This window comes from Heteronotia binoei, chromosome 2, assembly GCF_032191835.1.
Source record: "Heteronotia binoei isolate CCM8104 ecotype False Entrance Well chromosome 2, APGP_CSIRO_Hbin_v1, whole genome shotgun sequence".
NCBI classification, from domain to species: domain Eukaryota; kingdom Metazoa; phylum Chordata; class Lepidosauria; order Squamata; family Gekkonidae; genus Heteronotia; species Heteronotia binoei.
The window spans coordinates 125,188,815-125,212,682 of record NC_083224.1 but is presented as its reverse complement, the minus strand read 5'-3'; the positions used below and the strand labels follow the sequence as shown (position 1 = coordinate 125,212,682).

At 41.8% G+C, this 23,868-nt stretch overlaps 1 protein-coding gene across 2 annotated transcripts in view; it reads right to left on the bottom strand.

The window, feature by feature from the left end:
* Positions 1-463: 463 nt before the first annotated feature.
* SGIP1 (SH3GL interacting endocytic adaptor 1) overlaps positions 464-23,868 on the bottom strand; it is a 289,970-nt gene continuing 266,565 nt past the window's right edge. The window contains exons 1-5 of one of the 2 annotated variants that reach the window (XM_060231973.1): positions 13,926-14,003; positions 13,388-13,505; positions 12,225-12,316; positions 3,456-3,580; positions 464-955 (exon numbers count right to left, since the gene is read on the bottom strand). In XM_060231973.1, coding sequence (XP_060087956.1) covers positions 752-955; positions 3,456-3,580; positions 12,225-12,316; positions 13,388-13,500 — 534 coding nt within the window. In that variant the 5' untranslated portion in view covers positions 13,501-13,505; positions 13,926-14,003 and the 3' untranslated portion in view covers positions 464-751. Of the gene's footprint in view, positions 956-3,455; positions 3,581-12,224; positions 12,317-13,387; positions 13,506-13,925; positions 14,004-23,868 lie in introns of those variants that run through there. The other variant, XM_060231972.1, reaches the window with a different exon arrangement.

The following is a 23,868-nucleotide window of genomic DNA, read 5'->3' as shown; positions in this document are numbered from 1 at the left end:
AGTTGCTAAAGAGGGGATTCACATGGGAGCATTTACAAGTGGCAAGCTTCCAGTGGCTGCTACAGGAAGGGGAGAGCCTTGCAACTGTTCTCCACCCTTTAAAATTATTAGTTGATTATTAGTGGATCACTGTAAACAAGCTGAAATGGAATAAAGGCAAAAGGCAAAGTGTGAAGATGCCTGCCAGGGTCAATCAGGCCCTGAGTCTTCAGATTTTTTAAATTGAGTCTTTAGTTGAGGGCATGGCCTGGTGAATTGGGCAGGTGACTTCTCTATGCTTTCAAATTATTCTCAGCTTCTTGGGAAGTTCACTATTAAAATACTGAGTGCTCCCTTGTACATTGGAAATCTTACCAATCCTTTTAAAAGTGGGGGAGAAGAGAACAGCGGTATGGCCATTTTATCTGAATATTACACATTAGTAGTCTAATAAAGGCTAAAATACTCAGATAGCAGGGACATATTGAACTGATCTACAAGCATTTATAAACAAAAGTAAATTGGTTATATACTTCAATAATTATTCAGGAACAGAAACATGATTAAGAAAACTTCAAATGCATAAATATTACAACATAGTTATGATCCTGAGGTTTTGTTCTCTCTTTGGATCTGCCTACTTACCAACATCAATGGTGTTAATTCATGATAGATTAATTACTACCAATAGTGCCCACAGAATATAACTGAGTGTTTAGCAACCCATATTAAGCATGATTTCTAAATTGTGTGGGCTCACAAATTTCTTTTGTTATTCAAAATAAACTGCATAAACATTTGCAACTGCAAATAATGATCTATTTTTGAAGGCATAGGAGGAAAAACTATCACTTGTAGTATCCCAGAGGAACCTGCTTCCAATCTGCATGCTCTGCTTGTCTAGTTGTCCGATATATATAAGCACAATAATTTTGTATCTCGGAATCATAAGATCTTTTACTCGAGCCTTAATTACCTGAGAAAGAGAGAGACAGAGAGAGAACCCGCGTGTTTTCATATCAAAGCCAGTACTGCAAGATTAAAGTTACACAAGCACACTAGGGATCCATTATGGATTTGCATAAGTATTGCATTATTTTATTGTAGTAATGACAGTAACATGCAACACTAACACTGGAAGTAAGTTAGCAAACGTTGGCTCAGCATCTTTTTTAGAAGATATTAGCTTCAAGACACAAATAATGCATCAAGCTCTTCCAGAATCAAGTTCATCTACCTTTTCCTATTCCTATAATCCTTAGTGCTGTTTTCTAGAAGCAGAGAAACCTTAACGAAAAAGTGAATCTCATGGAGAAGCCATTCAATCTAATGTTAACTGTAAACTCGATCTCTAAATTTAATGCATAGGCAACTTAACTACCTGATGACTTAAGATCAGGGCTTTTGTTTGTAGCAGGAACTCCTTTGCATCTTAGTACAGGACCTACTGTAAGTTCCAGGAGGATTGACTGCATCAGGGGTGTGTGGCCTAAAAAAAGCCCTGCTTAAACTTGTCCATGATTTCAGCAGTGACAGTCCATATGTCAACTGGAAACTGGTTATGGTAGATGGAGCTGCTGAATTTATACATACAGTTCTGCTTCATGGCCCATATTCAACAAACTTATAGAGCAAGTAGAATTTCATGCTGTTTTCAGTCACACAGCTTGGCTGAAAGGCAGGCATGTTACTCTAAGTAGTAATGGGCCTACAAGTCTTCTACTGATCCCACTGAGAACAATGGAGACAAGGCTATCTCAGAACAAATGAAACGTAAGTACCAGCCATGGCCTGCATCCCTCACTCTTGAACAAAGACATACAAATAATCAGCAATCAGATTATGAATAATCAAATATGGATGTTTTTGCAGTTCTCAAGTTTGTGATACATTTTCAGTTCAGCATTCCCACTATGGGTTTCTGAAATAAATCTTGAACTGAGGAAGGGGACTAATTTCAATTAAAATATTTATTTAATTCATTTACATCTCACTCTCCTTTCCATGAGGACCCAAAGTAGTTTACATCATTCTCTTCTCCTCCATTTTATCCTCATAACCACTCTGTAAGGTAGGGTAGGTTGGAGCCAGGGCCGGCCCTGCCGCTAGGCAAACTAGGCAGTTGCCTAGGGCGTCAGGAGGCAGGGGGTGGCAAATTGGGCGCATCCGGCAAGCACTTAGTTTGCCTTCCTTCCCCCCCCATGCTGCCACCGCAGCCACTATCCCCCTCCGGCCCACTGCCGCCACCTCCTGCGCCCTCCAGCTGGTCGGCAAGCTCTACTCGCTTTCCCTCCCTCCCACGCCGCTCACCAAACTAAGGCCTGTCAGCTACTCACAGCCCGCACCTGCGCATTTTATTGAATCAAAACGTGCAGGCGCGGGCTGTGAGTAGCCGACAGGCCTTAGTTTGGCGAACAGTGAGCAGCATGGGAGGGAGGGAGAACGAGTAGAGCTCGGCGACTGGCCAGAGGGCGTAGAAGGTGGCAGCAGGCCAGAGGGGGATAGTGGCTGCGGCCGTGGCCATGGCAGCAGAATGGGGGGGGGGGAAGGAAGGCAAACTAAATGCTTGCCTGGGGCACCGGGGGACAAATGGGAAAACAAGGGGTGCAGGGAGGGAGGAGGCAGGGGGACACTGCGCCACAGGGCGGGGCACCTGCCTAGGACACCAGGGACCCACAGGCCAGCCCTGGTTGGAGCTCAAGGTCACCCAGCAAATTTCATGGCAGAGTGGAGATATGAAGTTGGGTCTCCATATCCTAGTCCAACACTCTAACCACTCTATCACACCAGTACGTTAGACCCTTCCACTGAAATAAGTGTGACTTACAGCATGAATATATTTACTCAGAAGTCACAATAAATCTAATGGTAGTTACTCTTAAGCAAATGTACATTCTTCGTGTTCATGGGAATTGCAAGTTACAGCATAGAGACTTTCTACCACACTATGTTAAAGAGACAGCTGGATGAAAAAAAAAATATTCAGTGCTTAACTTGTTATCAAGGATATATGCATGCTCAAGCCTATCTGGAAACTGCAACTTCTGGTCTTAAAAGCCCAGTTTCTTTGATAAACATGGGAATTAGGTGAGATGATTCAGCAGTGAAGAAGAGACACTCAGTACATGTTCAAAAGTACTATTTTGCAACACATCACTTAGTGCAATCCTAAGCAGAGTCACATCCTTCTAAATCCATCAAGGTCAATGGATGTAACTCTACTTAGGACTTTTCTGTTACTTGAGAAGCCTCTCTCAGCATTTTATATTGGACCAGGAACATAACATTAACAAGCATGAATACTGGGAATTAGCATTATATGAATGCAAAATCAGAGCTAGAGGGTATGGAGGAGTATGTAGCTTACCTGTCTGAGCCTGGCATCAATTAACATTCCCTGAGTTGAAGCTCAAGTTAAGTATTGCACATGTAGATAGAATAGAATAGATATTTTGCTTAACTTAGCTATTTCATACCTCTGAGATGGTCTTTGTCATTTGCCTGCACAGCTCTGCTTCATATTTTTCTTCTTCAAGGTAACTTGTTACCACATCCTTCAAGATGTTAGTCACGGTTGCCACTGGGAAGCATTTTGCAGGACCTCGTACACAGAAACAGGTCTCAGTGTTATTTCAGACAACTAGAATGTTAAACAACCCTGAGTACACTTGGTAGCCATTATTAAAAAGAGCATTAAAAATCTACTAGGAAAACAGTGGAACCAGATTGGTGACCTTAACAATTAGGTCACAGCAAAATGTTGTTTCCTATGCTTCCAGTGTAGTAAGAACTTAGAAAAGTGCAGCATTAAGGGCCAACATGGCATAATGGTTACAGTGTCAGATGAGGAATACCCAGGTTCAGATTTCCATCTGCCATAGAACTTTGCAGTCACACACCCTCAGCCTACGCTACCTCACAGAATTGTTGTGAACAAAAAAGGGAGCAGAAGATGAAAGCTTCTTTGAGTTCCCACTGGGAAGAAAGGTGGGGTATAAATAAATTTACTTATTTAAGTAAATTTGTTTTAAAGGTCCAAAACAGACGTAAAGCAGGTGATCTGAAGTTAGCACACAACTTTTTTAAAAAAACACTTTAAAATAGTTTGGAGAAAGCCAATGCAGAAAGAGCAACGGAGCTGGGAAAGTGGTTTTTAGCTCTAACCCCATGCTGTTTCCCTAAACTAAATTGCTGCCCCAAAATCTCATTTTTTACAAAAGTAAGGCTGAGGTCAGACGTACTCACCGCAAGCGCACATCTGCTTCCCTGCGAGAGCCCACTCCAAATGATATCATTGCTCCAGCAATTGTTGACTCAGCCTTCCAACCTTCTAAGGTCGATAAAATATGTACCCAGCTTGCTGCAGGGGGGGGGGGGAAGTGTAATGACCGGGGAAGGCAATGGCAAACCACCCCGTAAAAGGTCTGCCATGAAAACTTTGTGAAAGCAGCATCACCCCAGAGTCGAAAACGACTGGTACTTGCACAGGGGACCTTTCCCAAATGGGCGGGGAGGCAGATTGGCCACTTTTGCCTTCTCCCCGCCAGGCGGAGAGACGGCAAAGAGAGTTCTTGTGCTCCCCGCCATTTAAACATCCTGGCGGGGTGTTCATTTTTTGTGACAGTCTATGTTGTTTGATGCCCATTCCGGCCTGTTCCGGTCCATTCCGGCTTTTACCCTGTCCAGTTTAAATGGGGGGGGGGAGGAAGATGACCCACCTTTGCCATCTCCCCGTCAGGCGGAGAGACAGCAAAGAGAGTTGCCAAGCTCCCCCCCATTTAAACACCACGGCGGGGTGTTTAAATGGGGGGGGGAGGAAGATCACCCACCTTTGCTATCTCCCCACCAGGCGGAGAGACAGCAAAGAGAGTTGCCGTGCTCCCCCCATTTAACCACCACGGCGGGGTGTTTAAATGGGGAGAGGAAGATGACCCACCTTTGCCGTTTCCCCGCCAGGTGGAGAGACAGCAAAGAGAGTTGCCGTACTCCCCCCCCCATTTAAACACCATGGCGGGGTGTTTAAATGGGGGGGGGGGAGGAAGATCACCCACCTTTGCTGTCTCCCTGCCAGGTGGAGAGACAGCAAAGAGAACTCCTAGGCTTCCCCTCCCTGGCCGGGTGTTTAAATTTTGGGGGGGGCAGATCGCCCACTTTTTCTGGCACCTTTAAAAAAAAAAGAAAAGCCAAGCACGATATCCCACGGTACTGCGCCTGCGTGAGTGCGGAATGCCATCTCAAAAAATGAGGTCCGGTTGAGACCTCTGATCAACCAACGACGGGACCAACGCTGCTTAGAACCGAAGGATGGAGGGATGTCTGATCAGGAAATTCATTGTAAAAAAGCTGCGGGGTATAATAGCAACGGGTTAGGGATGGATTTAATGGTGAGTGTGACTGTGGCCTAAGTCTCCCTTACATTGTGGAGATATGCCTTTTTCCTTATACATCCACAAGGGGAAAGGCAAGAGACTTGCTTTAAAAAACCCCTGTGAATTCAGGGAACCTGCTTGACATATCATCATAGCACTATAGTGATATATTGATATTCTAGTGTTTTTTTTAAAGCACACCACTGTCATCAGGGCAAGGAGGAGGAAAGGAAGTGGTTTGACAATGGTGGTAATCCAATCATTAAAAAAAAATGTGCTGGAGGTGAGTGGGAGGAGCAGGACAAAGAAAGCCAATAGAAAAGGAAAAAGCTAATTCAAAATTGGCTTCCAGAAAAAGACTGGGGTAACAGTAGTCTCAAACGAAATAGAAAACCACCACAATGACAAACTAAAAACACAAAAAATATTTGTGAACTCAGGAAATAAACAGAAGTTCTTTATAGGCTTCATTTTGTTCATGTTACTTCATGTTACTATCAACCCTTGAAATTATCTTTTAGTACCTGCATATTGCAAGGCAGGTAGAATGGAAGCATGTCTATGGTTTCAAGGATGGGCAGAGAGAAGGAATTTCTTAGCTAAAACTGCATCATTGTGACCAGCCATTTTCAGCAGTTTGCCCCACTAAAATTATCAGATGTCAGCCATGATGCAGTGTAACATCTGTAGCTGACAATAGGGACATCCACATCACGCATGCAGCTATGGCTCATAATGCAGACCTCTAGCTTGCTAAAACAATTTGGAAAGGTTTGCTTTGCTGGCACCTTTCTGGGGTGCAATAGCTCTGTACAGTCCTTTAGTTGCTTATGCCTTATTCTAACTGAGTCATGTGGACACTGCACAAAAAGACACTCCATTTAAACTAGTATGAAAGCTATTGATTTTAGAATGCACCGCTGTAATAAAGAAATATTTTAGATATGACAAAAGACGGCATTTCTTTTAAGGATATTTACTCGTCCTATAAAAAAGTAAGACTACTGTTATTGTTAAAACAATGAACCTTCCTTTATTTACAACAGATTTTGTGAGATCCTCAATATGATTTCTGCAGGGTTTTTTGTTTTTTTAAAATAAGTCCCCTTGTCTCCACAGCATGTGGATTCTGGCTGTTTGCTTTATTATACCCATTAAATGTGGAATCAAACCACAACACAGAATATCACCCCATTCAAGAAAATGATTATTAGCTCTGTACCAAAATCAGACTGTCAGTAGGTTATTAGGGTTTGTAGAATCTTTCGGGATCAAGTGCCGTGTTCTACTGGAGAAAGTTTTCCTTCCAGACGTTTCGCTCTCAGCTGCGGAGAACATCCTCAGTGGCGTTGCAGCCGGAGCAGGCGCTCAGACCTTCTTGGCTGCTGTACATTGAGTGGGGCCAGGGCTGCTGGAGAGCTGCTATTTGTAGGCTGGTCTTAAAGGCACAACATGACTCCTGCTTTGTTCAACTTAAAAATTTCATCAGTGAAGTGCTGTTCCTGCTTACTCCTCAACAGCAAAACATTCTGAGCATCAGCAATACATGTCAGTAGGTTGTTCACAATTTCCAAAAGGCAACTTATGAGCAGAAGCTTGCTTCAGGAAGGCAGTTCCCCAAATTGGGTTCTATATCTATACTGCCTCTACGGCTATCTGCCTTGAAGCAAAGTAAAAACAACAAAACTTTTTAAAAAACCCTTCCTCCAGATTTTCCTGTTTCTCTGAGCTTCACTCTATACACATATACAGTATTTGAATGTTTAGGAATAAATGAACTACAGAAGGTTATGCTTCTGCCCTATGGTCATTACTGCGTGCATGTTAGTCACTTAAAAATGTCCAAGAGGCAGACATGTTGGTCTGAAGCAGTTGAACAAACCAGGAGTCAAGTTGCACCTTTAAGACCAAACAATTTTTATTTAGAACATAAGCTTTCGTGCGCTCTTAAGCACACTTCATCAGACGAGGAATCCAGCACAGTGAGCAAAGCCATACATAGCTGAGCAGAGCCATACATAGCTGGTAGGCAGTGGCCCAGAATGCAACATGGGCCACTGCCTACCAGCTATGTATGGCTCTGCTCAGCTATGTATGGCTTTGCTCACTGTGCTGGATTCCTCGTCTGATGAAGTGTGCTTAAGGGCGCACGAAAGCTTACGTTCTAAATAAAAACTGGCTGGTCTTAAAGGCACAACATGACTCCTGCTTTGTTCAACTTAAAAATTTCATCAGTGAAGTGCTGTTCCTGCTTACTCCTCAACAGCAAAACATTCTGAGCATCAGCAATACATTCTGTGCAGTATATCTGGAATAATGTATGTGTAATTCCTCAAAAAAAAAAAGCATAAGCTCAGCTAGCATTCAAATAGTTCTACAGTGTTCAAAGCCATTGACACACATTATCTCAGGGTCAAATTATGTGGAAAAATTGTTATTAGATATCCCCCCCTCCTTAAAATAACAACAAAACACTGAGATGCAGCTACTAGGGACACCTATTTGTTTGCAGCACTGGGAACACCTATTGTTTTCCCATGCTGTTTTCTCAGTATAAAGGGTCTCTCCCCACTTTCCCTGCAAGCTGTAGTTGGATTATCAAGTACCTATATTTATTTTTCCCTTTGCACAACAAAACAGTGTGGGATTTCAGGACTACTTCAATCTGGAAAACAGCAGGAGTTAATCCCCTTTCTCTGTTCCTTTCCCCAATGCTGCCTTACACAAATTGGCAGAGCCTAAAACTGATTTCACAGGTCTCCCAAGTTTGTGGAACTCATTAATTCTTACAACAAAGGTCAAAATTAGGTTCTCTGTAGATTTATGGTAGTATATTGCTGTTCACAGAGCTTTTTTTTGGCAGAAAAAGCCCAGCAGGAACTCATTTGCCTATTAGGCCACACCTCCTGATGTCACCATTGTTTCACACAGGGCTTTTTGTAAGAAAAGCACAACAGGAACTCATTTGCATATTAGGCCACACCCCTGACACCAAGTCAGCCGGAACTGCGGTCCTGTGTATTCCTGCTCAAAAAAAGCCCTACTTGCTCATACTTGTTGATTAGCAAGTAGGCTGCATTTAGAGCTATTAAAATTCTAACTCTCAAAGCAGTTCTATAGAACAAACTATAATTTCTGTTCAGAATAATATACACAAGTTACATATTTTAGATATGTTTAATTTAATTTATTTATTTTCTTTATCAGATTTATATCCCGTCCTCCCCCAACAGGCTCAGGGTGGCTAACAACAGTTTAAAAACATTAGCAAACATATTAAAATTAGATCTATAAAAACATTTCCATATATATTATTATATTAAAAATCCGAGATGGCAAGCTTCTGTTTTCCATTATATTAATACAGTGAGATTGTCGATGCTGAAGGTAATAGCCACCTCCCCCTAACCATTAAAGGCGAGTTTGAAAAGTTCGATCTTACAGGCCCTGCGGAACTGTGGCAGGCCTTCAGGGCCCTGATGTTTTCAGGGAGGGCATTCCACAAAGTGGTGGCTGTTACCAAGAACACTCTGGCTCTAGTGCTGGTCAATCGAGCTTTTTTCAGTCCAGGGATCTTAAGGAGATTTTGAGACCCTGAATGTAGTGTTCTCTGGGGTATGTATGGGGAAAGGCAGTCCCGAAGGTAGACAGGCCATATAGGACTTTAAAGGTTATAACCAACACCTTGAAGCGAATCCGGAACACCACAGGCAACCAATGTAATGTTTTCAGCACAGGTTGAATGTGCTCCCGTACAGGTAGCTCCATTAACAACCTGGCTGCTGCGTTTTGCACCAGTTGCAGCCTCCAAAGTTGAGTCAAGGGCAGCCCCATGTAGAGGGCGTTACAGTAGTCTATTCTCGAGGTGACCATTGCATGGATCACTGTTGCCAAGTCGTCACACTCCAGGTATGGAACCAACTGCCTTATCTGCCTAAGATGGTAGAATGTGGATTTGGCAGTGGCTGCTACCTGGGCCTCCATTGTCAGTGAAGGCTCCAGAAACACCCCCAAGCTCTTGACCCTCGACGCTGGCACTAATAGCGTCCCATCAAAGGCCGGCAAGGGGATTTCCCTACCCAAGCCCCTGCGACTCAGGCACAGGACCTCTGTCTTTGCTGGGTTAATATAATTTCAGACAACATATTTCTTGACAATTAAGAATTTCTTTGACACTGTGGGATTCAAAAGAAAACCAGCATCCTGAAGAGACTTCATTCAGCACGGAAATATTTTGCTTGCCAAAAACATGACAGTCTCTGAATCAAACATATGGTTTACCCTATCAGATACACAAGCCTTCTGTGAATTTCACAGTGTAAATCTGGTTATATCAATAAGCTCTAAAGTATAAACTCAACAAATTTCCTTGACAGTTATGGAAATCACTGTGACAGAAGTGCTGGGATATCTGGATGGCACCATTCTTTCCCTGTCCCCCCCCCCCCCCCAGTGCTTGAGTATATCCAAATGCACACCCCTACTAACAGCCCTAATGGGGATGGATCATGGCTCAGTGATGGAACATTTGCAAAAGGTGCCAGATTCAGTCCTCTGACCTCTGCAATTAAAACCTGAGAACTGCTGCCAGCCAGAGTTAGACAGACCTATGGTCTCAGTCAGTTTCTGTACTTCCAACAGTCATTCTGACTATGACTTAGAACCCATGGGACAGGGGAAAGGGGGAACTGCCCATTTATTCTGCCATCTTCACCCCTACACATGAAAAGCTTCTGTGGCAGACCCCCAAAACTGTGGAGATACAAAGAACAAGAAAGGCATGAGCAGAGGAGGAGATGTCAACAGAATACCACATAAACTGAAGTGCATTCTGCTCACACAGTAGGCTCTTTGGATCCAAACCATGGTAGATACTGGGCATGTTAATAAGAAACACTCACTTTGTGAACTCAACAACAATGAATGTATGAATATCATTAATTGACAAAATGTTTTGAGCTTTTCAGCCTACCATTGTAACAAAGATAATAAAACTGTATGCATACTCTCCCCCTTTAGGTTCCATATTTTGTACTCTTCAGAGCAGTATGCCAGAAAACCTCTTTTTCCTATTAGCATCAATGGGTTTAGAATTAAGAAAGCAGATGTTGTAAAAGCTATGAGATTCAGCAAAGGACACCTCGGAAGAGGTAAAGATTGTAGCATAAACCTCATTACTGAATTTATTATTTATTTTATAAAGAAGCCTGACGAAAACAAGTGTTTGAAGGGTAGAGAATGCACAAAGACTTTTCTTGTGCCTTTTCTGTCCCTCAGACTCCTGACAGCAAACCATGGTCCAAGATTTACTCCAAAAGAATAAGGGTGGACTGGTCAAGTTGCTTTGTGTGCTGGTCAAGGACATGAGAAGGCATCATGACATAGACTGAGGGCTATGTGTTTATCTATAAAACTATAATCTTCCCCAGAAAAATAACTGCAACTCTTATGAGGCAGTGCAAGAATAGAGAGACAGCCACCGTCAGCCTATTACCTGGGAAGCCTAGGTTCAAAATCCCCAGTCTACACAGGAAATGTGCTGGACACACACACTCAGCCTAATCCACCTCACTGTGGATTGTAGTTATTCTTCAACTAAATAGTTCCCATTGCTTTCCTACTGAGAAAGACTGGATCAGGGCATGAATACAGTGAAAAGCAGGATTGAATCCAGTTGCATCCAGGAGAGCTCTGACAAAATGAGCTTAGCAATAGAGAGAGAGAGAGAGAGACGGAGAGAGAGAATGAATGAATAGCAAGGCCAAAAGCTCATACCTTGAATAAAACTGTGTTAAAGGTCTTAGAGGTATTTTTTGCATTTCTCCAGTGGGACTGAGACAGCCCAGCAAAGCAGCCTCTGCATTTTCCCTCTTCCCCAAGGGAGGAGAAGGGTGGAGAAGCCTCAGCCAATGGAGGGGCTTGGCTCTGTAGCCCTACTGCTTGATTAAGAGAGCCAGGCTCTATCAATCGCACAGCAGAGCTACAAAGCCAAGTCCTGCCATCGGCTGAGGCTCCTCCTCCCTTGGGGAAAGAACAAGAGGCTGTTTGGCTTGGCTGCATCATGCAGAAAAACCGGAAAATTGCAACCAAAGGAAGTAGGAAAGGGAAAAGGAAAAGGAAGCAGACAAGGGCCAGTTGGCAGCAGGCCTGATTGGAGCTCTTGGGGGGCTGGATTAGGTCCGCAGGTTGCACATTTGACACCCCTATTATAGAGAAGGGGTGGCCAAACTGTGACTCAGGAGCCACATGTGGTTCTTTCACACACGTTGTGTGGCTCTCAAAAACCCCACTGCCCCATCAGCCGGTGTGGAGAAGGCATTTCTCTCTTTAAATCACTTCTTTAAACCAAGCCAGCTGGTGGTATTTAAAGTTAAAGTTGCTTTCTTTCCAACTCTCTATCACTCCCCCATCAATTTGCCTTCCTTCCTTAGTTCCTTCTGGCTTTCAAACATCTGACATTCATGTCTCATGTCTCTCAAATGCCTGATGTTTATTCTATGTGGCTCTTACGTTAAGCAAGTTTGGCCACCCCTGATATAGAGCATCCAAGAAAAATTCAGATGGCTCCAACACCTAGACAAGAGCAATATGGCACAGTAGCTAGAATATAAGAATAAGATCTACAAGAACAAGGTTTGAATTCCCACTCTGTCATGAAAGTTCATTGAGTGACTTTGGGCCCATCACACACACTCAACCTAACCTACCTCACAGAGTCGCTGTTGTAGGGATAAGGTAGAAGAAGGGATATACCGTTTTAGGTCCCCAAGCAGGGTATAAATAAAAATAAATAAACTGAAGAATAAAGTGCCCACCAGGAAACTTGTATGTAGCACAGATCTGTTATTAAGAAAATGAGGAATAAGGGATCCTTACCTAACTGGTATGTGTTCTCCATTTGAACAGGAGGACGAAGAATGTCGTCATGGTGGCCTGGTTCATCCATGTAAGACACTGTACTCATGGAGCTAAAGACAATCGCCAACAATACCTATGTTAATTGCTATTTGTTAGACACAACATAAAACTAATCAGATTTGAAACTATCAGCTAGCACTGGAGATATTTTTGTGTCCTCCCAAGAAAAATTAAAGTTAGGCACACATTACAAAGCACATGTAGATCCCTTACTCTGTTTGCCTTTAACCCTTAGTGTAGGTCAAGGAGCAACATCTGCAGAGAACAATCTGAGGGCAGAAGAGGGAGCTTAATCTTGCAATCTTTTGCAGAGGCTGATTCTCCCCTGCAAATGTTCTTCCCACATAGAACAACATGAAGATCTTTTTCCAGTGCATCCATTATGACACCAGTATTTTATTATTTTATGCACTATCTCTTACCATCATACTGCCTTGGACATTTAACTGTCCATTGCTCACCTAATGGGGGTTGAGCTGAAAGTGAGCAGGTCTTTCCCAATAGTGTTCCCAGCTTATTACAGATGGCTATTCTAAAATACAGCTCAAGACTGAGTCTGTGTCTTCAAATATGTTTCTAAAGCAAGTCTGTGCATTACCATGTGGGCTATGCAATCTATCTTTTTAACCAATGACTATAAATGGTTGTTGCTCTATTATGCAAGGAGATGGAAAAGAAGCCACATTTTAAATTTCCCACTCTGCAAGCCTTTGAAAGCCAGAGCTAAGCACAGAGCTCTCCTAAGGCAGAAGGCAGGAAGTGGCAGTGAGGATGCCTACTGCCTCAAGAAAAATGCTCTGCCCTTTAATAAAGGCTTAATAGGGTCACCCCCAAGCCATGAAAAGCATCACCTGAATGTTTCCACACATTAAACTTGCATTAAATCAGCAGGAAGGTTTTCTCCAGGCTTGCTGGCAACCTTAGGCTGTGGCAGGGAGTTAAAAGCCACATAAGCCCAGATCCACTATGAGGCACTGCCATGTAAGAAATCTAAACCTGGAAGCTGTAAAAGAAAATGTTCTTAAATTAGATAAACAGAACACTCCTACAAAATAACCAGCAAACTGGAGGGATGACAATTTAGAAAATGGTGCATCATAGGCAATAAAAGGGCTGCTTACTCTTTGGTTCTTCCAAAAAATTCTTTTGCCTTGATTTCATGACTTCCTAAAGAGGAGATGCTGCCCCTTTTCTTCAACAAGCGGGCTGCTTTATCCCTCACAGTATCTGACATGTCTCCTAGAATAAAGGAAATACATTTTAAACTCTGTCAGACCTGATTTTCAACACATTAACAATTCAGTCAGTCAGTTTACTCCTGTCAATCAAAGCTCATCACAGTGTGGCTTTAATAGTGACATGGAAGAAAGCCAGTCTGGTTCAGTGTTTAGTGCTGGACTGGAACCCAGAGAGACTCAGGTTAAAACCCCCATTTTGCCATGAAACTGAGTGGGCAATTTGGATTAGTCTGGTCACACACAAACTACTGCAAAGGCTAAAATGGAGATAACATGGAGAAAAGTCATTTATGTCACCCTTGCAGAAAAGGTGGGATAAAAAAGCGCCAGGCCCTTCGTCTTCATCAGGTTCCCCCGACCCCACCCCCACCCCGGGGCGCAACCCTCCCAGCATCAGCCCCTCACAGAGCCACTTTCCTACCTTTCCTACTGCAGTCAGACTGTTGCTTGTTTCCAGGGTTACAGGTCCAACCTCTATACGGCTGCGAAGGGCGGCCACAGCTTTGTCCCCGCCCCAAGCAGGAAATGGTAGGCATAGAAGGGAAAGGAGGTCTCTGCTGCTTTGCACCCCGTTGGCGCTTCCGACGCTTTGCCGATGCGTCAAAGGCGACCCACCGAGAACCTTCAGCAGCGCCGCCGCCACTCCAAGTGCACAAAAGAAGACCGGGCTGCCGAAGTTGGCCGGAATCTGTTTCTCTAATTCTTTCGCATCCACTCCAGTAAGAGCAACTTGCAGGACGCACCCTGAAACTCTGGGGGCTATGAATAGCGACACGGCTGGTATTTAGCACCCTCCCGCCGCAAGAGCCAGTTTCGATTGTCGTCCTGGTGCCCTGCAAGGCGAGGGTGCGGGGGGGGGGGGGGAATCAAACTCCATAGCCTTCGTTCGGTTAGTACTAGAATGCAACGCGGTGTAGAGTTGTAATTTTTACTCTCTGAAATGTTTAAGACAATATTCATTGCTGTGCTTATTGCGGGTACCATAGAATCAGGTCTGAAGCAGCAGAACAAAGTTGTAGCAGTGATATTTTTAAGATAGGGTTGCCAAGTCCAATTCAAGAAAAATATCTGGGGACTTTGGGGGTGGAGCCAGAAGACATTGGGGCGGAGCCAGAAGCAAAGTTGTGACAAGCATAATTGAACTACAAAGGGAGTTCTGGCCATCACATTTAAAGGGACCGCACACCTTTTAAATGCCTTCCCTCCATTAGAAATAATGAAGGATAGGGGCACCTTCCTTGGGTGCTCATAGAATTGGACCTTCTGGTCCAAACCTTTTGAAACTTGGAGGATGTTTTGAGGAGAGGCACTGGATGCTATGCTGCAAATTTGGTGCCTCTACCTCAAAAAAACAGGCTTCCCAGATACCCACAGATCAATTCTCCACTATAACCTATGAGAATCGGTCTCCATGGAGAATAATGGAGTGCCCAGCAGACATTTCCTTACCCCCCCTCCCCTATTTCTGGTGACCCTGAAGCAGGGGGAGGGCCTCCAAACCAGGGGATCCCTTGCCCCCACCTGGGGATTGGCAGCCCCATTTTAAGACCAACAAAGTTTTATTCAAGGTATAAAACTTTGTTGGTCTTAAAGATTCCACTGGATTTAAATTTTGTTCTGTGTGCATTGTTGTATTTTTATTGTTTTCCAATGTTCTGTTTTTGTTGTTTTCCTTTCAATCCAGCTTTATTGGCTTGTTCTTCATACTGCACCTTCATTAATCCATTCTCTGTTTTTATGATCCCCTTGTATGATTGTATATATTGTACTGTCTTTTCAAATACATTTTTTAAAGCTATATACTTTGTGTTTGATCTCAGTGAAAAAGGAGAAGGCAGCATCTCTTCAGCTTAAATTCACTGTTACAAGTCAGTATGGTATATGCTTTTTTAATAGTCTCTCATCCAACTTACCTTTTCCATGTTCTTTACTTTCTTCCAGGTGTTTCTAATTTTGCTAAATCTGATACTCTCATTTTTTTCCCTGTGTGGCACCTTATTTATTGATTTCCCCATTGCTTGATATTTATCTTTTCAGTACATTTTCAGCCTATCCTTGTCCCATCCCATACAAGCTCAGCGGAGCATGCATGGTTTCCCCTGCCCTGTTTTATTCTCTCAGCAATTCTGTGAAGTTGGTGAAGACTGTGACGCTGGCCGTGAGGTAAATTTAATGGCCGAGCGGGGATTTGAAATCTGATCTCCCAGATCATACTTTGCTACTCTAACCAGCATACCACACTGAATCTCTGCAGTGCTTGGTTTTCAGGGCTTTTTTGGTGACAGTATCCACTGTCTGGTATTGAGTACCAGCACCTTGAGGAAGGGCGGGGGTGGGAAGGAGCTTTCCCAAGTTCTGAATGGGGAATTGGTTGAAATCAGTGCAACCTTATATATGAATATGAACACCTTTTTAAAAAACAAAGACAAACAGCACTGCTTATCGTGACAAAATCCTTTGAGACATACCTTTTCCAATGTAAAGTTTTCCCCCTGTCTTGGCTCTCTTTGCAGCTCAAGTCCTTGTCTTCTGTTTTCATTTCCCCTCAAGATGTCTTTTCTTCTTCACATATCATGCATGCATTTGATTAGACTTTTATAGGAACTTTGCTTACTGGCTTGTTCCATGTAGTGTTTGTCTCTCATAGATACTCAGTAAACAGGATTGGTACATTTGTTAAAAGTATTGCAAACATAAGAGGAAAAATCAGCCCAAACATAAAATGGTATTTTTCAATTTCTCATTTAATTTCAAGGGGGGAAAAAAATCACATTTCAATTACAACTTATTATTTCATTTTTTGTTATGTATAGAATTTAATAAACATTTTTGAAATGGGGACCCTATTCATTGTATAATGTCATGGATGATAAATAATTGCATATTCAGGATTTTATGAAATGGATGATGGGAGAAATCATGAAGGAAAGACACTTATAAAAATCATTATTTACAAAAAATAGACATTTGTATTCTAATCTATATGGAAAGAAAAATTGACAATATGTGGATTTATGATTATCTTCAACAAGTCTATACAACACATTAATATAATCAGTGATCAGATACAAAGCTTTGCTGCAGTGTTTTTTGATGCAACATACTTTTTTATAGTTTACAGTTTTTCTCCAAGACCATCAAGTTAGCAGCAAAGCTCTCATCACAGACTAAGCAGTAAACAGGGTCAACTAGACTAAAAGGATATTTCATTGCACACATAGGCAGAGTCCAGACTTTCAAAACTTAAATGTTTAAAAATATACATGTGTATTTTAAGTCCACAAATATCTATAAACAGTTTATACACAAGTTTTTTTAAAATATAAAATGATATTATCTGATATCTGATAAAATGCCAGGGAATCTAATTTAGGTCTCAAATGTCCTTTACTGCTGAAGTTGCAGCTAAGAATTAAGACCTAAAACCTGTAAATGCTTATACACATGCTTAATTGTATGCAGCTAAATAGTGCCCTTGAAAAAGCATGTGCACAGTCATTTGACAGGACTTGGGTTTAGCATTTTAGTTGGGTTGAGCCTGTCAACAAAATGCACAAGGAACAATTTACTTGCCATAAATACATATCTTTTAACTATTCCTCTGAGATACCAGGATGAACTAGTTGAAAAGTGATGTGATTGTTTTGTAAGTCCCCTACACTGGAGGTAAACACCTAATGTGAAGCTCCATTTATGACAACTTTCAACATTCTTAGCATCACTGAAAGGTAGACTCTAGACTTTCACATACTGCTTGGCCTGTGTAAACATTTGCACATCAATATGCATCAACTATAACAACTGCAATTTCACTTAGCGTTAGAGATCAGTTGCTTTATTTGTATTTCTAACCACATCTAATGGTGGAGAATACTGACCACTGACCAGCATAAGATATATCCAAAACCACTAGAAATGACTCTTATGGAAACAGTTCCAGATTTGAAATAGGCCAAGACTGGAATTTTTCCCATAAGGAAAAATATTTATTTGTGGCATTGTGTTTTGAAGTAATTCCACATTTTATTCATCATGGTAAGCTTCAAAATGAAGAATTTAACAAGAAACGCATTCAAATAATGCACATTAGAAACAACAACAAATTACATTTCAATATATTGAACCAACTCAGCACTTGAGATGTCTGATATTTCAATGAGACACTATTTTATGCCATGTTTAGGGGGTTTTTAAATTAAAAAAAAAAACCTGAAGTTTTTCAGAGTTTTTAATATATGCAGACTTGAAGCTAACTTCTAATAAAGTTCTATACAGACAGAAACTCTTGATTTTCCTGTTGTCCTACTGTAAAGATAGAAAATGGACAAACAGGAAATTGATGACAGGGAAGCTGTCACCACAGATAAACTAAACCTTTAAGAATTATTTCACATTGTCTTATTCAGTTGTTTAAAAATATTTATGCCTATCATGATCCAGCCATTTCAAAATGTTATTCATATAAAAGATACAGTATCGATTGCGTAAATATCGTGCTAGAAGAATCTCGGGAAAGCACCATGAAAACATTTGTTCTGGGGTGATTCAAGAGTGATGCTCTCTGTTTACAGTGTGTTTAAGATTAGCACTTCAGCAGATTGACTAAGATCCAAATAGTCCTGTTAAGTACATGCAAGAATGGTGCTCAGTTCAGGCACTGCAGAAAACTATGGTTTGAACAATGATTCGTGTGATTGTCTGAATGTATGCCACTCCACTGGTCAGGGTTTGTCAAGTCAGGATTCGAAGCTGACTTATTAACCAAAGTTAGTTTTAACTATGGTTTTGCTTCATTTATGAAGACACCTTGGCTAGTGGGAGATGCCTTCTCAGACTACAAAGAAAAGACAATGAAAATAACATTTGTGTATGCAAAATAGGGTTTCAAAGATAATTTGTGAGTTATCCTGGTTTCACAAACTAATTAAAACAAGCAATTACTTTGCATGTTTTGAACTAACTATGGACACATTAATTTATCCGTTTTTTAAAAAAAAAATGTTTCAGTTGTTGTTTCTAGCAGAAGGTGCCTTGCACCATGTTGAAGACCACTGGTGAAGTATGTTTCAGGTAACAGAAACAACTTACTGGAGTCCAGAAAGATCTCATTATTCGGTAATTCAGATCAGGACATTTGCCATCAGGGCTGTATTCACATAAGGATTTTCCCCTTCACATTATTTGGGAGCTTCTGTACGATGCCATGCTCTTTCTGACCATGTCTCCTGATGTTTCCCTTTTAACTGCAGCAAAGAAAACCTCACACTGCCTGCAGGCAGAGCTTACATGTGGAAGTCCTACCTGCAGACAATGTGGGGTGCGGGGACGTGCGGACTTAGTGCCACATTGAAGATGGTGATGCTCGGCTCTGGTGTTCTCCCCTCCCCCCCTTTTAGTCCTTTCACAAGGCTTAAGCTCAGCTGTGAGGCAAAAGGTCAGCTATGTCTGGCAAGCTGATAGGGAAAGGGAATGAGGACAGGTGCTGCCAGCATAAGGCAGGGTATGTACATGCCAACCCTGCATGTCTCCATCCTTGCACAGCTGAGGCAGCTTGTCCTGCTCCCTATGATAGCAGCATAGCATCTGATTTTCATGAGCTCAAATTCATTAAGCAGAAATTTTGTTTTCACACTTTAATTGTTTTGTTTAACTGTAAATAATTAAGGTGTAATCAAAATACATCATTTGAAACACAGCTATTTAATATTTCATGCACCCTAGACAACATGCTCGTGCCTATGGCAAGTTCTGCTAGAAACTGTTAATTGCAGACATTTGAATAGACCCCCCAAATTAGAAAAAATAAAGCATAGTAAGGTATTTGCTTTGGATTATCCCTGACAAAAATGTGTTCTGTTTATATTAATTAAATAAATTTCAACAAAAGGATGGGGGGGGGGGCAGAGACACGTGATATCTAGCTGCCCTGAAACAAGAATCAAATCGAGCCTGAGCTCTCCCTAGAAGCTAAAATGACCAAACTGATGATGTCATACTTCGGTCATATTATGAGAAGACAAGACTCACTGGAAAAATACAATAATGCTAGGAAAAGTTGAAGGCAGGAGGAAAAGAGGAAGATTCAGTGTGAGAGGGATTGACTCAACCAAGGAAGCTACAGCCCTCAGTTTGCAAGACCTGAGCAAGGCTGTTCACAATAGGACATTTTGAAAGTTGCTATAAGTCAGAAGCGACTTGATAGCACTTCACACACAAAACCCCCCCTAGAATGCATACCTAAATTATCAAAAGGGAAAGTTCACACACAGGCTCTTGGGATGCATGATGGAACATGGTATTGAGTCTTGGGCTTTTGTGCATCCCTTGAGAGCATGTAACCTGCATATAAGAACTGTGCTCCACAAAGAGCGTTAGCTGGATTATGTGGGTAAGATATACACATGCACATCTTTACCCCATTATTCTACAAGCTCAGTTCTCACTCTTGTGTTGCACTGTGTGCATAACCTATACATCAGAACCTAAATATGAAATATAAACGTTTCTAAAAATAGGTAGATTGCACAAAGAACATATCGAAACATCCTTTTCTATCCAGCAATGCATTTTATGCCAAATGTTGTCATGAATATTTTATGCATCAAGGAATGATTTTAAGAGATGTATACTTACTTCAGGGGACTATTTTGTAATATTGTGAGCATTAAAAAGGTAAAGGTATTCCCCTGTGCAAGCACCAGTTGTTTCCAACTCTGGGGTGACATAGTTTTCACAATGTTTTCATGGCTGACTTTTTACAGGGTGGTTTGCCATTGCCTTCCGCAGTCATTTATACTTTACCTCCAGCAAGCTGGGTACTTATTTTACTGACCTCAGAAGGATGGAAGGCTGAATCAACCATGAGACAGCTACCTGAACCTAGCTTCCACCACGATCGAACTCAGGTTGTGAGCAGAGCTTGGACTGCAGTACTGCAGCTTACCACTCTGTGCCACGGGCTCTTCGTGAACATTAGAGAATGTTTACTACCATCAAAATCACCAAGATGAATGAACAAAAATATACTTACTGTGCTCTGATTTTCTGTAACAGCCATCAGCGTGAGCTATAGATAACTATGATTTTATGTTGTATGCCATAGTGCTAAGTGAGCAAAAGCACTACCCAGCTGACTTTTTAATGCAACAGAAACATGTCCTAATAGTACTTATTCCAAACACACAATGGGTTTTTTTTCTCATAATCATGCATTTAGTTTTATAAGCAAATCCTGATTAAATTCAATTGTATTTTCCTCAGGAAAATAAAAACTATTCATATCTTTTTTTTAAAGAGAGGGAAGTATGCCCAGTAAAATCTAAATTAACTAAATGTTGCATCTGACCCTTTTCCTTTTAATGGTCTTAGAACATAACTAAAACAAATAAAAAGGGATGTTCTACTAATCCAGCTGCAGTACTAAAAATTGACAAATCTGGACTTTCTCCAGGGAAAGGTAATCGCAGTTTTGTATAGAAATAACTCATTTTTATAGCCTTACTTTATAATTTAACTTCAGACAACCTATACCCAACTGTTTGTAACTTTACACAGAAATAAGTTCCACTATTTCAGTAGGGCTTCCTCCCAAGTGGATTAGATTGTAGTTTTAGTTTAAGAAAAATGGTTTGCTTTCTTCTAGAGATCTCATATGCAAGATATAGGAAGATGTGTTTCTAGTTTTAACAGCGTGCTAACAGGACATAGCGCATTTGAGATTTAAAAAAAAAACTGGTGAAATGTGAGGCTTCTGTGAATATGCCTTCTGCGAGAAGGATCCTCCTACCAGCAGCTAGGAGAGAAAGGTTCATCCTTATACGTTCCCTCCAATGATGATTTCAGTTAAGCACAGTTGGCTGAAATGCTTTCAACCATTAATTCTATCTAGCTTACAGTATGAAAAGTTAAAATATTGAGGACAGCATACATTTGTCTCTTTGAATTAAATAGCAACATACTATAAGATGGAGGCTTGCCCACTTCCAGTGGGTGTTTCCCTGCCACTGCTCAAGAAAAAAAAATAGCAACGGGGGGGGGGGGGAGGGAATGCTGGCAGCATAGGGTTGCCAAGTCCAATTCAAGAAATATCTGGGGACTTTGGGGGTGGAGCCAGGAGACTTTGGGGGTGGAGCCAGGAGACATCAGGGTGGAGCCAGGAACAAGCATAATTGAACTCCAAGGGAGTTCTGGCCATCACATTTAAAGGAACTGTGCACCTTTTTAAATGTCTTCCTTCCATAGGAAATAATGAAGGATAGGGGCACCTTCTTTTGGGGCTCATAGAATGGGACCTCCTGGTCCAATCATTTTGAAACTTGGAAGATACTTTGGGGAGAGTCACTAGATACTATACTGAAAATTTGGTGCCTCTACCTCAAAAAACAGCTCCTCCAGAGCCCCCGAAACCTCCAGATCAATTCCTTATACCCTATGAGAATCAATCTCCGCATAGAGAATAATGCTCAGCAGACGTGTCCCCCCCATTTCTGGTGACTCTGAAGGGGATGGGCCTTTCTACTCACAAATTGCTGCCAACTTCTTCAAAGTAACACAGACACACCATCCCAAGAGGAAGCCTTTCAATCAGTGACTGAAGCCTCTGGAGGTAGAAACGCACATGGTCCTCTGGGGGCGGAGCTCCCCCCCCCCCCGCCGGCCAGACTCCCTGAGGAGATGCCACCCAGCAGCCGGAGAGGATGCAAGGACTATGAGTCCCAGCATGCACCTCACGAAGGGAGGCTGGACTGGAGCGAATAGCAGGCCGGCAGTGGGCGGGTCTTTGTGACCCGGAGGAAGGGAGAAGCCTGAAGCCAGGCAGGGAAAGAGACATGGTGCCATTCCACCCCCCACCCCCGCTTTCAGATTTTTAGAGAGCGGGGGATTAGGCTGCTAATCCAGGGGTCCCCCGGCAGGGCGGGGGGGTTGGGAAGCCTGTGGCAGCATCCTGTTTATTTCACTCCTAGTGTCCCTGAAAGTGATGTTAGCACATTGTCAGGGACACTGTGGCATTGTTCAAATGCCAGAGCAACTCCAGCAGATTGCTGATGTCACTTCTGGGCACATGGGAAATTGTTAGCACATCACCAGCAACATCATTATATCCCCACTGAGGGGTTCTACCACTGGTAGTCCCCCTGCCTGGCAACTCTAATACGATTCTCCTAGGATTGCCAACTTTCAGGTGGGGCATTGAGATCTCTCAGAATTGCAACTGATTTCCAGAATAAAAAGTTTGGATCCCTGAAGAAAATGGCTTCTTTAAGATGGTGCTTTAAGATGGTGCTTTCTCTGCAGGAGGATTAATAAACTGTGTTTGGGTTATTAGAAAAAATGGTGTGTACAACACTGAATGAACTGCATTCCAACTACAAAGGAGATGTAGCAGCAGTAGATTGTGCCCAGTATTGCCATACTTGTGATGTATTAGAAAAACTATTTTAGAATGTCATTTTTACTTGCAGAATATTAAACTGCTGGTCTAATATTTACTGGTGACTCAGATTTTATATACAAGGCTATAATCCTACAAAAAAGTTACTTGCAATAGGACTTGCTTCTAGATAAATAAAGCAATAGGAAAGCAATAGGACTTGCTTCTAGATAAATAATTCCAAGACAGAATGATAGGATCAAGTCCAAAGCAATTTGATGTTCTCCTATTCTAGGCAGATATTTAGCTTTTCCCTCCAAGAACATACAAAAGTAAACTTGAGGCATAGAATTTTAAAAATAAAACAAGTAAACCATGTTCCTCATATTATGTCAGCAGTATTTCTTTTTAAGAATGCCTGACAGACCAAAGCTGTGAATCAATATTCAATTAATTTTTTAAAGTGTCTTTCATGTGTTTTCTATTCAAATCAAGCTTACACAACAGCTTCCTTTTCTACAACAGTTTGGTAAGAAATTGGTTGATTTCTAAATAGCAGATCTGTACTCTCTTTGATTGCATTTAGATGCCATGGACAGAGGCTTGTTTGTGATGAGCACATTTCTGGTGTGTTGTTGTGGAACCCTCTCTTTATTCATACAGCACAAACAAACTTCTGGTTTCTGAAGTATTTTAACTTATCTCAGTGCCAAAATATAGGCAACCTGGAGAAATCAGGATTTGTTTAATCCCTACAAATCAGAATTCTAAATCATGTGTTACTTCAGATTTAGAAGGATCTGAGTTGGAAAATTACTTCAGTTTATCCAGGAGGCCAGGAAGTTACAACAAATTGGACTTAGATTGAAAACTATAACAAAAAGTTTTCAACTGTGTTCTCTGCAAGAATGCGGCAGGGGTTAAGTGCAGCAAGTCAACTTTGTGCAAATCTCTGTTTCTTCATATCTGAATAGGTGCCTCTTTCAACAGATTA